General features: G+C 41.7%; 1 protein-coding gene across 2 annotated transcripts in view; it reads left to right on the top strand.

Annotated features, from left to right (window-relative positions):
• Positions 1 to 14707, top strand: part of CPSF2 (cleavage and polyadenylation specific factor 2) — a 114498-nt gene that overhangs the window by 43316 nt on the left and 56475 nt on the right. For both annotated transcript variants that reach the window (XM_078660072.1, XM_078660073.1), the window contains 2 exons: positions 1330 to 1517; positions 6788 to 7078. In XM_078660072.1, the coding sequence (XP_078516198.1) occupies positions 1330 to 1517; positions 6788 to 7078 (479 nt within the window). The remainder of the gene's footprint in view (positions 1 to 1329; positions 1518 to 6787; positions 7079 to 14707) is intronic.

The raw sequence follows: 14707 nt of genomic DNA, 5'->3' as shown, positions 1-14707 counted from the left end.
CATTGACCTCTCCCTCCAAGAGGCCCCTGGGAAAGTGAACTAACTTAGTTTGTTTTCAGTCTATTATATTCCTCTAGCTAATCTGCTCTCCATCTCATTCTACTGCTATCACTGACTCTTTCTCCCATATGTCATCTTAACGATTTTAGGGGTCCAGGGCAAGATATCATTTAAACTGTTTGTGTGTGTGTGTAACCCTGTTGAAGTTTAACATATAATTAAATATTGTTTAGCATTATGCTGGCTTGAATTAGTAGTAAATAGCCAATAAGATTTATCTTTGCAATGTGCAGGGGCCCACCAAATCCTTACAATGACAATGTTTACCTATGCTTGTCAAACTAGCAATGCCCAGCTCACAGAGCAGGGGGAGGATTGGTGGGCACTCTGTAAGTGCAAATGAATGTTTGGCCGGCTGTTTTGGGACCGCCAAACAGTCATGCACACTTTGCATGTTCTCCACCCTGACTGTCTCACAGCAGGGGTGGAGAACATGCCCATGCTCCCAGTCCGTCTGGCTGCCGAACCACGGCGCTCAGACCAATCGCAGGCTTGCACTGCAGCTTTGAGATTGGCTTAGGGGAGCCTGGTGCCTCCTGTTCCGGCTGGATGGGGAGAGACGATGGAGGAGAGACGTGGCGGGGAACTACGTTTCTTTTTCTTTACACGCCACCCCAATCCGTGCCACCTTCCTCTGTGCACATTTTTGTGTCACCTGTAGATTTGTAAAAGCTTAGCATGTATGTACGGATCACATTATCTTCTTCACCATTCTTTCACTTGAGCCGAATATGAAGCTTTGACTTATTCTTTCTGGCACCTACACACACTTGACCTCTAATGCATTTTGGTACCCTGACAACAATTTTTGCCCCCCAAAACAGACTGGCTTCTATAGATACCTCATCATACATTACACGTTTTGACATTAAAGAGCTAATCACCTTCAAGCCTCAATATCTAATAAGATTGTTAACTGTTGATATGCACATTATTTGCTATGCATATGTATACTTTGACCTCTGTCGGGTTTCTGCTGGTAATATAGTTCATGAATGTATGTCTCTCTAGCACCCTTGCCCACCATGGCAAAAGGCTACCTACATGAAGACTGTTGAGCCACTCATCAAGTGCGTTTTGGCTTCTATAAAAACACTTAACGGTAGAACGCCACCAGGAGCTACTGATATTTTAGTTTGCTATTACTATGGTCTTTAGTATGCTATGCTTTGAAGTTATATCCAGATGTGCCCCATTAGCCTCTCAGAGTCCATATCTTTAACCTGAAATATAACCCTTTTAAAAGTCTCTTCATTTGATTTTACGCAGCCAATGTTCTGGAAACATTACGTGCCGATGGTAATGTGTTGATAGCCGTCGACACTGCAGGAAGGGTTCTGGAACTGGCACAGCTCCTCGATCAGATCTGGAGAACAAAAGATGCTGGACTCGGTGTTTACTCTCTCGCTCTGCTCAACAATGTTAGCTACAATGTAGTGGAGTTCTCCAAATCCCAGGTCTGTTCTTGTGTAAACAGTAAATATGTATATACAAATATGTGTGTTTATTTTATTTGCGTGTGATAATGTGTCCAGATTAAATTTTGTATGAAGCCTTATTTTAAAAAAAATAATTTGGGTGAAGGATTCTTCCTTGATTCATTACTCAAGAATACTTGCAGAACCATTGCCCTGATATATAAGAAGTTGATCAACACCCGAGTGGATCTGTTGGTGCATCTTAGGGAGATCTGGACCGGCGATGGTTTGGAGCTGGATGACGAGGATTGGCAAGCTGCATTATCCTCGCCTAAGGAAGTCGCAATCCCTGCCCGTCTCCGTTTCGTTCAGCTCAAGATCTTACATCGTGTATATATCGCTGGTCCGCACTTGATTCGCAAGGGTTATTCCTCGGACGGGTTATGTAAGCGTGGTTGTGTGATGCTTGGTACTTTCCTCCATATACTTTGGGAGTGTCCGGAGGTGGTGCAGTTCTGGAATAATGTGCATGCAGTGATGGGTAGAGTTACGGGGGTGGTGCTGCAGCCCGAAGCCAGACGGTGCCTGTTGAATGTGTGGGAGCCTAATGATTATGGTGTGGCCCAGACGCAGTGGGCGACCCTGGGGAATATGATTGCCAAAAGAGATGTAGCGCAGTTGTGGGGTTCCCAGCGCCCGCCCACGGTGTCTGTGTGGAAGGAGAATATGGACTGGTGTATGTTCAGAGAGAAGACTGTGTATGTGGCGCGGGGCAAACCTAGAAAATGGAATAGTATCTGGAGCCAATGGAACGCATACCGTGGAAATCTATGTGCGCCTCCGTTCATGGACGACCCCGAAGTCCCTCTGTCCCCCTGACCCGGCATTCCATGTCTTGTGTACTTTCTGTTATCCTTAAATTTGTTTACCCGCTGGCCCCCTCCCCACAATGTGTACTATTGATCTGTTGTAGAATATTGTGTCTGGGTGTCCTCCTATGTGAACACATGTCCATGTATACTGATTCTTTTTTTGCCTTGTACTTCGTTTTTCCTTCTTTCAATAAAAAAAAAAGAATACTTGCCGAACACAAGGCCTAATCACGGGCATTTTATTTTATATTCCTGTTGCCTTCAGCTTGTTTTATCTTGTAGACATAATTCCAAACAAATAAAACCTTAATTTGGAGGCCGTTTAAATTAACACTTTGCTCCTTAACATCTCAGTGCAGTGTTGGCTTCAAGGACTCAAAGAATGCTTGTCACCAAGGGGCCACTTTAGTTTATATTTTTGCCCATTCCAATCGGAACCCTTGCAGACTAACTCGTGCTTACACTTCAAAGGTGGTTATCATAGCTCGTGAGGAGCTCTCTGCTCAGCAATCCATTTAGTGTCTCTTTTGTTCTCCTTTACAGGGCTTCTAATCTTCAGCAGGATTTGACACTTATTAGACCTGTGCGTCATCTATATTTGCAATGTTAAGTTCAGCACCTGAAATTATAGGGGTGGAGTTATTCAAGCAGAACCTGAGGAAACCTGTATCTTCGACAAGGGGCTTATGTTTAACATGTTAAACCTGCCCAGGAAGTGAAGAATGAGTGATCATCTGTTCCAAGTGGTGTCTGATACAGAAACACAGGTGACACGATTTGACTAGCAGGAGCCATTGCCTATCGATCTAGGGGACCCAGATGAAGACTGATGGGTTATTTTAAGAGAGCTCAATTTTCGCACGGTGACTTACAGATTTAAAGTGTAGGACACCTTAAGAATTTCAGATTAGATACAGGCATCATTCCTCTTTGGTAGACTCCTTGATCCTGCACATATGTGGTTTATGCTACTCATAGCCTCATCACCATGACCAAATTATAGATAAACCATTAATCGGATTCACCTTTTTCTGCTCCACTCCCTTGCTAACTCCTCAATAGTTGCAGTAGTGAAACACATTATCTTCAGATCTTGTAGGGACTGGTATCCATTCTTTTTAGGAACGCTTGATCTTGGGGTGAAAAAAAAAATGTTTGTAAGCTAAATTTATTATAGGAGCAACACATTTATATGCTATCCTTTGTAGGTTTGATGGTTCATGGTGCTGGAAAATACAAACATTGTTTTCCGGATGACCAATGTTTTACTGCAAACTGCTCATTCAGACCCATTCATTTCTAATATTTTGAAAGTCCCTGATGATTTTTGCTTACTTGGGTGCGTATTAAATGGAATGTAAATAATTTATTTGTGTTCGTTTTCTGTTGACTGACTTGTAGGCAAACCAACCCAATTCAAGGTTACATATTTAAAACTATTGATATGTTTAATATCCTAGGTCAACATTTGCAATTTCCAGAAAATGCCATATTTGATATGCATCTTGTACCATCCCATACCGTTTTTTAAAAACCGTCTCAGATGTAGGACAAAAGCAGAGCCAGAGGTGTCAATTTGGAGAACAGAAAGTCATGGACCCTTTCTTTTCTCTCTTCCCCAGCCATCATTGTGCTTTGGTCAAAATTGTATCTAGTGGCAATTAACCCCTTCCATGCTCATGACGAGCTGAGCTCGTCATGAGTTGCGCCGCTCGTATGCTCATGACGAGCTCAGCTAGTCATGTAACGCGGCTTTTTAAAAAAAGCCGCACAGCGCGAAAAAAGCCGCCTCACGCATGCGGTTAAGAACAAGTTTAATACTGCATAACCACAGTTTTCACTGTAAAAGAACTGATAGAAGACGGTCAGTAGATATGCAGTGATGTGTGTAAATGTTAAAAGCTTGATTGGTTGTTAGTACATTAAACAGATTTTTATATTCTTTTATGCCAGTTCCTAATTTGTGCTCGGTGCTTGGCACCGGCACTTATTTCAGAACACTGGTACTTTACTCACGCCTGTCCATCACGTGGTGGATCTGTCTGCCTTTTTTTTTATTTTTTAAAGCAGAGCTCTTCCACAAATTGTTCAATATAGTAAAAAAAAAAATACAACTCATGGGTCTAGGTCTTCTTTACAGCTTGAGCTGACGAAGGAATAGTCCAAAATCTCACACTTGTGTATTAGTTTGTATTTTGCAGTGCTGATAAGGACAGTGGGAAGAGTCGACCACAATATCTTCCTGAGAACTATCTTGAGCCCTGGCACTAACAGTTTTTCAAATTAAGCATATTTATGGACTATGAATTGAAATTATTTTTATATGCATATTACAATATGTCAACAGTGTTTACCCTTGACGCTTTTCAACAATCTCCACTCACCCAGTGGATTACTATACATAGCAATGCACATCCATTATTTTACGGATTAGGGAAAAGCAAAGAGTTAAACCGTCAACAAAAAACCTCAATGTATTAGAATTTTATCCAAATCAATGTCCACCTTTTATGTGACCTACTTAAATAGAAAGTTATCTCTGCAAGTCTGACACTTGTTTAAAGTAGATGTTTTAAAAGTTGCTCTTGTAGTTAGTGTATGTATGTTACAAGGAACATTTGGTCTAGGATTTTAGACTTTCATATAGAGGATCGACAAAAATATCTTTTCTGTGGGTTCCTTATTTGGGACCCATGACGATGATGAAATTCAGAAATTGAGGCAGATTGTTCTGTTGGTGTTACAGATCAAAAACCGTTACAGTTCACAAAATAGTGTTTCCAGCACGCACAGCATCAGTAAGCAAGTGCAACAACAGTGTCAGTGTCATGGGAACATGCTATATACTCAACAGATAATATAAAGCCTCAAGCTAGCAACCAAAAGTAGACCTTCACTGCCAATTCATTCCCAAACAAACCTGTGGATGAAGATCTCATTTTATCTGCCCTGGTGGAATCATGGTTTGACTGTTATTCCTTTGTGGGCCCCACAGTGCTTGTACAACACGTTCACTTCATTCTGCCTATTTTATCTCGAGTTCCAACAAATTTATGCAGCAGCACTATGATGATCCTGATCTCTCCTGTGGGAGCATTCTGATTTGTATGTGGTTTGTATTTGTATAGCATAAACCAAAGAAATTAAGGCTGCGGAGTGCTTTGTATGGGTAAAGACAGAGATATAATCAGAGATTGTATTTGAACGGGGGCTGCTCAGTACTGTGAGGACAAGCACACAAGTTAGCGTGTCTCAATTTAGTGCTCTTTATAGAGGTGGGATTTCAGCTTTTTCTTAAATTGAAGATGTTTAAGGATAATGTATTTTCTGAGGTCATTTGCGCTCCTAGGGTGGTGTTATTGGTTGTTTTCGAGACTAATATACTTAGAGTTATGGATATGCTTAATACGGCCATTTCTAGTCCAGGCAAAGATCTCATAGTATCCAGAGAGCCCCTGGTCTCTGATGGTCCAGGAGGGAAGGAGAGGCCAAATTTTTCAAACAAACTATTTCATCACGGAGTTTGTCCTGATTAATATTAGGCTACGAAACGACTAACCTGGCTCTTCAAGGTAGCAATAGAATAACATTTTACTGAAGGGAATGAAGCCACAGCTTTTCTTTGGATAGTGTCTAAAATTATGTTTTAACAAAAATGTTTGACTGTCTGGTCTGGGTAAAGATCCCAAGTTAACATTTCCATTGTTTGGGTTGGCAGCCGCCTTTGGAGCTCTCTTCTACGCACAGCAAGGAGGAGGGTGGAAAAAAGATATAACCCATACTTAAGTGTATATTGAGAGAAATGTGTCTAGAATAAAAACAACTTTATGTCGGGGTCTACATTTATGGTGCTTTTTTCCTTTGTCTTCCACATACCCCAATAATTCTCCCCCTTCACCATCTGACCTTGCCTAGTAATTGTTAGATACACTTTTAGATATCCTAATGCACCAGTCCTCTTATCTAGAGACTACAGAGTCCAAACTGTGACCTCCTACAACTCTTCCACTGTATTACTTTTACAGAGAGTCCTCAGCAAAGGGAAAGACATATATAAATGCATCTGACCCATAGCTGAGGAATAACTAATATGCTCTCTGCAACTTTGTCCTTTCCTACCTTCTATCACTTCACACCAGCAACATGTCACATTCACTTTATTTTCCAAGACAAGTCTTAAGATCCCTTTTACAGAATTCAAGATTGATTGGTCCTGCTTACTGTATGTGTACTCCAATGATGATGCTGACAGAGGGCTGTATCTTCCAAAATCCATCTCACCAGTTACTGGAAGGACCGAAAGTTCAAGGCTGTTGTACTAACATTTTGACGGTTAGCAAGTACCAGGGCAGATTAGTAACTAGATAAAATGTTGAGCACAATGTATGGTCATTTTTTTTTAACTTGGCCTTTCCTCACATGTGTTTTTCATTGTAGGTAGAATGGATGAGTGACAAACTGATGAGGTGTTTCGAAGACAAAAGAAATAATCCGTTCCAGTTTCGACATCTCTCTTTGTGCCATGGTTTTGCTGATCTTGCTCGAGTGCCTAGCCCGAAAGTGGTCCTTGCCAGCCAGCCCGATTTGCAGTGTGGTTTTTCACGTGAACTGTTTATTCAGTGGTGCCAAGACCCCAAAAACTCAATCATATTAACTTACAGAACTGCCCCTGGTACACTTTCCCGGTTCCTGATCGACAATCCAACACAAAAAGTGATAAATATAGAGGTAAGGTGACGTCCTTTTAGCATCTGGAAAAAAAAGTGATGCTTCAGAGAACAAATACTTTAGTTTCTGATAACTGCCCAGATTTATAGCTCTAACATCAATAGAATTTGGCAGCAATTTAGCAACCCTGGGCCGAGGACATAGCCCAATTTCCTGCTTGTTCAAAACACAAAGTAAGCCAGGCTTCCTTGTATAGCAATTTAATGCAGACTTGTAGGATCAGAAATACGTATAAGCCTTGAGAAGCCCAGTAGATGTGAAATATATGTTGACTATCAAGTGTCTAGCAGTTGAAACTTTGAAAAGCTGTATTATTGCTGTTATAGGAAAGCTATTTGCATTTTACTGGTGTCTATTTTGGAAATTGAGACATTTATCTTGCAGGATGAAAAATAGCAATGGATGTTCATTGCGTGAGTTGAAACAAATGTGTGAAAGTCCAAAAAAGAGTGAACCTACAAAACAAAGTAATCGTAAATATTCAAGAATTAATTTTGATAGTTTGCACAAGTTGATATTCATATGTTTGTGAACTGTATGAACAGGTTTTTGCAAGCGGTTGCTGGTTGCTCTGCCCTGAGAATCAAAGCTAGCTCGAAATTAATGGTTTACGGGGATTGCAAAATCCTCTCAACATTTTACATTTGCCTACAGGGAGAAAGACTGTAGAGCAGGGGTCTTCAAACTGGGGGAGAGCCCCCATACGAGGGCCTCCACTGATCCCATGAGGGGTGCCAGGCTCTGGTCAAAAGCAGCATTATGCTAAGTGCTTTGTTTTAAGCAGAAAAAATTAGCTTCAGTAAGCCGCTCTGTAATGGGCCATCTCTAACATCTTTTGTCATTTATATCCTAGCTGGGAGAAGGTGTTGAAAGGAAAGGGACTCAAACTATTCTTCAAAACCTCCACCCCTATTTCTAATAATCACACTGTAGATACTTTTATATGTTAGTAATGACTGCCCGACCAGAATAGAATGTTTGTCAATCATGCATTTGATTGTATTTTTAAAACGGTAGCAGAACTTAACTGCAATATTTAAATAAGTCTAGGCGTACTTAAACATTGCCAGTTTAATATTGAAATTCTAAACGGGGGGCCCCAGTGTTTTTATTTATTTTTTTCCCTCCGCGGGGTGCGGTATTAAAAAGTTTGAAGACCACTGCTGAAGAGGTGCTGATTCGTATACAGATGGCATAAAAGATCAGCGTAGGTCACGTCGGGGGCAGGCTGCAGGTTCACTTTACATTAAGACATTTTTAGCCTGTAAACATTTACAATGTAAACGGAGCTGGGTTGCTTTTGTGCATGTGCCGATCGATATTAGCAAATCGTCCCTATTGCGTGTTTAAAATAAAGTTCTGCCACTGAGGAGATTTTATTTAAGCAGTATCAGTGAGCGAGAATAAATGTGGTGTAAGAATTGGCCAAGATTCACATGCATGTTGATTCTGGTCCAAACATACATGGTTGGCTCACAACAACATTGACTTAAACCGACGGCCTTATGTAGTGCTAAGGTTTTTGAGGTCCCATCTTGAACAATGCAATTTTTCAGTCCTTGGCACTTTTTCGCTCCGTTTCATGTTTTCACTTCCATAACTAGATACGCTATTGAATAGACAAAATGTGCTTTTTCACCAATTCTCTTTGTCTGAATGAACGATCAGACTTAAAGAGCACTTATGCATCATTTTGCATGTTTTCAACAGCTGCCAGGCCAGGATCATTCATCATAGCTCACAGATGTATCACACACAGCTTGAAAGAAATGTCGCTTACAGACCACTGTAGTTGTCTGGCGAGAGCATTTGTCATCGCCAAATGCTCACCACACAACATGGACAAAGAAACTTTGTATGACATTACCACGCCTTCCTTCACCACTCACGTCTTTACATCGCACATTTCACAACGCGTACCACTACCACGCATTTACATTCATTCACATTAGAAACACCTTCACCACGCATTCCACTACCATGCATACTTTACCAGGCTTATTGGCTGTGAAAAATTCTCACAGAGTAACACTGCCACCTTCTGTTAAAAATGTATACATTAACTCTTAATACATTTTTTAGGTCAAGCCGAGCGGCACTGCACATGCGCTGCTCGCTCTGCGAGGCATGCTGTTGTAGAGTATGCTGTGAAAGCCTCACACACTCTCCGCCCTTATTTGTAATTTGCTTCGGTCATTGTCCTTCGTAAACGCTGGCTTCTGATTCATTATGAGGCTTGTTAGTCCTGCCTTGGTACCACCCTCTCTCCATTTGTTACCTCCCATGAGGACTGGCCCTTTTACTTCAGTTGATACACGGTATGTCTAATTTAGTCTGCAAGCGCTATTATCATTATTTTGTCCTGCAGACGAGTCATGCTTTCCTATGTGAGGCACCTTAAGGTTCCAGAACAGCAGCCCCTCATTTCTTGTTATGCACTACTGCCAAAATTAACACAAACTAATGAATGGTGCCTGCTGCTCGTAGCCCCTCCTCTCCGTCCCGCCCATGTTGTTCATGCTTACATTTCACATGCACCACTTAATTTTGTTTTAACAGCAGTTCGCGCCGCTCCGAGGGCTCGGACATGCTGCAATGCTGTCCTCATTATCTCCCCACCCCGTCCTTGTATAAATATGGCAGCGTCCGCTTTTGTTTGGTTCGGCATACCAGCATGGCAACTGCCTCCCCTCCCTCCCTATCGATTGTCCTGACCCACTCATGATTTAATTATATTATTTGGGGCACCTTTGTATTGGGGTGTGGATGTAGTATTCTACGTCCAGATCAAGGAGTGTGGAGTGGGTTCAATTAAGGTAAATCCTGATGCAATTAGATTTTGGAGTGCAGTGGATTTTGGGTTCCAAGGCTCCCACAGAAGTAGTATTTCATTCTTTCATTTATTCAGGTGTGCGTTCTTCTCCAAGGCTGCTTTGGTTTCGCTACAGCCAGGGCTGTGGGAGTTCTCAAGCAGCTCCTGTGCTCCATGGAGAGCGCATTCACACACAAAAAAAGTATTGGTAAATGCATTGTGAATAGTTGTGCAATATAAGTTTCTGAAACTCTGCAAGTGTTATGGCTTGATTATACCAGACACCAGACAGACAACTCTAAGGAAAATCTGAAGTGTTGAGGATAGAAAAGTAGAACGAAATGGCAAAGAAAATCTACACTTTATTTACAGACAACACATGCCAAAACAAAGCAGCTGCAAGAAAGGAAATAATATAAAGAATGCCTGTTAATTTCCAGTGCCAAATCTCTGTGATTAGAGCACCGACATACATCCATCCTTAATACAATTGGCCTGGCATGCGGTCGGGTTTGCTCCTAGCAGGATATCAACGAATCCTGCTTAAATACTAGTTCTTACCATAATGTGCTTGTGTTTTAACTCACTGTGATGTTATTGGCAGAAAGAATAGTCCAGGAGATCCGTAAATAATGCCCCCTGCATACCATGGTCACTACTGCATGACGGCAGAAGATTCTAGTTCAGAGCATATGAGTAGTAGGCATCCCTCTCTTTCTAAATGTAAGAATGCCACCACTGGAGTGAAGCACGCACTGCACCGCTCCACATGCAGGCCAATCTGTTAAATAGATCTGCAGGGGTTTTACTCCTCAGCTTCACTCTGACTTCAAACATAATTTTGTGGGGTTCTGCTGACTGTGACCTGCTTCCACCAACCATCTGGAGGGCACTTGAAGTGGGATCATGTTTAATGTCGGTGGATGTGGCCAGATTAAAACGACCAAACCGAAAACACCGCAGACCAACAGTCACAGCAGACTGGACACACCGTGGAAGAAGAGACCCAGCAAGAGACTGAAACCTGCAGAGGAAGAGACATGGAAAGCTAAAAACGCAGGACGGGAAGAGACACAGGAGCAGATGGAAACTGTGAAAATTCAGCAGAGGAAGGTCGTGAAACACAGCAGAACAAGAGAGCCACATTCTGAAAATGGCGAAAGACCGGAAGCAAGAACAATACCGAAAACACCTCAGAGGAAAATGCAACGAGGAGAAAGGGAATGAAGAGGGCAGGAATATTTCCTTGCGCACCATGGTTTATGCTTCTTGTAGCAGGAGGATAGTTTCTCTTATGAGAGATGCTTGGAAAATGACTCTGGACGAAAGATGGAAGTGGATGAACCGGTGCCCTCTAAGCCCGTCCAGGTCCATGTCTCTGGTTTGACACCTAGTGCCAGTCACGGTTACCCCTCCCTCTGCCACTGCACATCCATCTTCACCAGAGGTGGCACACCTCTGAACCTTTTTAGGACGGTGGCTTAAAAGTAGCTGTGAAGCTGAAAACTGGGCTATGGATATAGGGGGACCTGGATGGAGACCATCTTTGGTTGCTTTTTCTTTTGGATGAGCGATTTCTGCCAATGCTACGAACTGAAAATTAGTTGCTCTTGCGTAACTGGTTAGCACGGACATTTATCCTAGACCATCGTGCATGTCCTCATCTTGAACTAATCTGGACTCAAAAAATCCTCAGATGTAAACCAGAGGTCTTTTTCGCCAAAAGGAAGAAAGGCTTTCAGCAGTGCTAAGTGACACTTGATCTGACTTTTTTTCTTCAGAGACTTGGAGGGGGTTGACTCGAGCGAAGAACGAACTGTCACTGTCCAGGGGTGCAGTGGATTGAAGTACAAACTTGTGTGGGGGTTATCAGCCTGTGCAAAAAAACAGTAATGATGTGTCCATGAATCCTGCGTTCAGCAACCAACGTGCTACGCTATACGTGTGATAGATCTGTAGAAAGAATTCATGCATTGCCGCTCTCAGGCGCAAAATGAAGTCTGACCTCATTTTTAGGTCGCGCCTGGGCAGCGCATGCGCTGTCTAGTTGTCAGTTTTGGGTGCACCATCATAAATCCCATTTTACAACCTTACAAAATGCCATTTTGGTGGTCCTTTTACAATTGCACATTTAAGCCCTTCCTCAAAATGGTCTTTCTTGTGCCTCTGGATGCCCACTATGTGGACTCTTCTCGAAAATTCCTTTCTTAATCTCTAAAATAAGGCCCATCCTTAAGGTTACCAAATTGCTTCATGTCAGTGAGACTTCCATGTTTACAGATCTATCTTTCTTTTAACTGTAATTGTTTTCTAGTCCTGATTGTTCACTTGTAGGGAACTCTTTCTTCAATGCCCATAATGAATTGATTTCTTAGATAAATTTTAAGTTGGGAAATGTAATGTTCCGGTCACATGGACTAATCTGGTGGTCTTACCCATCCTTACTACAGACATACCCCTCTCACTTTCTTCATTATGTCCCTTATTTAACAACCAAATTTTGAACCAATGTTACTACAATTTTGTCAACTTTCTGTTAAAAAACCCATACACAGCATGTCGGGAAGCTTAAAGTCTAACTTGTGTATAAAACAAAGCATCAAAAAGTACAGTAAAAGATAAGACAATTAGCAACCATATTCAGCTTAACAGGAAGCTGGAAACGGGTATTAAACAACGTCCATAGTTGATTAAATTGTTTCTACCTTCAGGATTACATATGAAGTTATTAACACTTCTTTTACATAGAATAGAAAGAACATGCTTCCGACAATTTATTGTCATGCTGCTCTTCTGAACCCACTTCAGTACCTCCTTTGACATGGCTCTTACTGATCTCCCTATGGAATAACACCTCATCTTGAAATCCTCATGGTACCCTTAGTAGAGTCAGAAAAAACTCTGAAACGCTATTCATTGTTCTGTACTATAAGCGCTACGGTTTCATCTCCAAATATGAACCCTACACCCTCCTCCATGCCCCTCCCATGAATATTTTTGCAAGTCTATTTGATAAATGCTTTTTGCCCGATGGCCATGCCGTACTCTAAAATGACTTGAGGGAATTTGGGATTGCCTTTCTTCCCTTTTTGCAAAAGATGTGCAGTAATTGAATAAGTATCTAGAATCAACAGCTGATCCCAACATGTGCAGCTGCTAATTAATTATGAACCGCAAGCGCACACAAGGAGCTGAACACGGTGAATTGGCATTTGTATGTTGTAAACCAAAGGTTTTGGTAGTGACATCGTTGGACATTTGGCATGTTCGTCTTGCGAGAATGAGTGAGGGCAGAAAAGGGCTTGCCTTCACATAAGGCAGGTAACGTGGGTGCTTATGGGTTAACTTATTAAGTAAGTATTAATGGGTTAGATTGTGATAATGTGTTAAGTACAAAGTGCGTGTTTAGGCGCCTCTTGCAAGTATTTAAAACACATAAATAAAAGGCATTGCCATTTACAATGCGAAAAGCTCAAACTCTTGCAGATGCTTGTTAATTCCATTTGTCATTTACGCATTTGGTAGTATTTAAACATATTATATTTTTGGGGGGAGGTTTCCCAAGCCCCCTTTTTTTAATGATCTTCAAATGCGTGATTTTGTCTTGCGTTGTAAAGACCTGCGTGCCAACAGTCTTTACGATGTAAACAATGTGTGGAAAATGTACTAGGAAGTAAAATCTTAAGAGTAAAGGCTGTTTAAACCAACTTTGTGAGCCTCCATCGGTAACTGGCAGCCATTGGCTTGTTTTGGCGACCCACTTTCAGGTTTTGGCTTGCTGAATAGTCCCTCAATTTCGACCCCAGCCACGGATCTTTATATTTTGTTTTGTCGCATTCTGCATTGGTTAGTAGAAAAAGCAGTTTCTTCTTTGCTTTTGCCATTGGGCTCTCATGCAGCCCTGCTAGTTGTCACTCTTGAGTGGGAGGTTTAACCAAAGCAAATAGGGTCATTCCCCTGCATCACTGTATGTGCCACAGTCCCTGACTGCTCATGTAAACCTAATCTGCTCAGCCTTAACGATGTGCCAACCATCGTACTTCCCTCACAGTAGAAGGAAGTCCATCCTGTTGTGCACATCCAGGCTTCTGCTGCTGAGCTTTAATTTTCAGTCTTCCACCCGAAACTAAAATCTTCACCATTCCGCAAGCCACTTTGGACGTTGTGAACTTTAACATGTGTATTTCATGATGTGCTTTCATCAAAGTACTTTGACACCAGAATGGGACCTGAATACCTAGGAGCTGCTCCAACATTATTTTGTGAATTCTAGTCATTATGCATTCTACCCGCCAGCAACCTTACTAAATAAAATTCGGTTTTTACAAAATGCTAAGTGGCCGTAATTGAATGAGCCTGATATTTAACAGGGGATCCGAAACATATCCCTAAATATTTAATGTGATCATCTGTCCCGGAGTATATAGGGAGAGGAGTTGGCCTAACGGCTAGGGCAGCTTACCTCGAATCTGGGGAACTGGGTTCGAGTCTCTGCAATGACGCTGAACATCCTGTGATTCTGGGCAAATCACTTAATCTCCCGGTGCCTAACAAAAACAAATGTGTCCTCATGTAATGCAACTGGTGCTATGTAAAGTGCTCTGATCCCTAAATCGGGTCAAGTTCGCGCTATATAAAACTCTGTAAAATATAATTTACTGCCAATTTTCATTAGGCTAACTTTAGGTGTGCGAGATAGTGCATCGGGTGAAGCTTCTATAGAACTCATTGAGGGTTTACACTTGTATGCTGAAACCTGATGATAATTCCTCTACTTTATCAGTTAATCTGTCCCTAAATATGCAGACCTCTTAATA

This window comes from Lissotriton helveticus, chromosome 9, assembly GCF_964261635.1.
Source record: "Lissotriton helveticus chromosome 9, aLisHel1.1, whole genome shotgun sequence".
Classification (NCBI taxonomy): Eukaryota; Metazoa; Chordata; class Amphibia; order Caudata; family Salamandridae; genus Lissotriton; species Lissotriton helveticus.
Note: the sequence above shows the minus strand (reverse complement) of the source record. Positions and strands in the feature narration are given on the sequence as shown.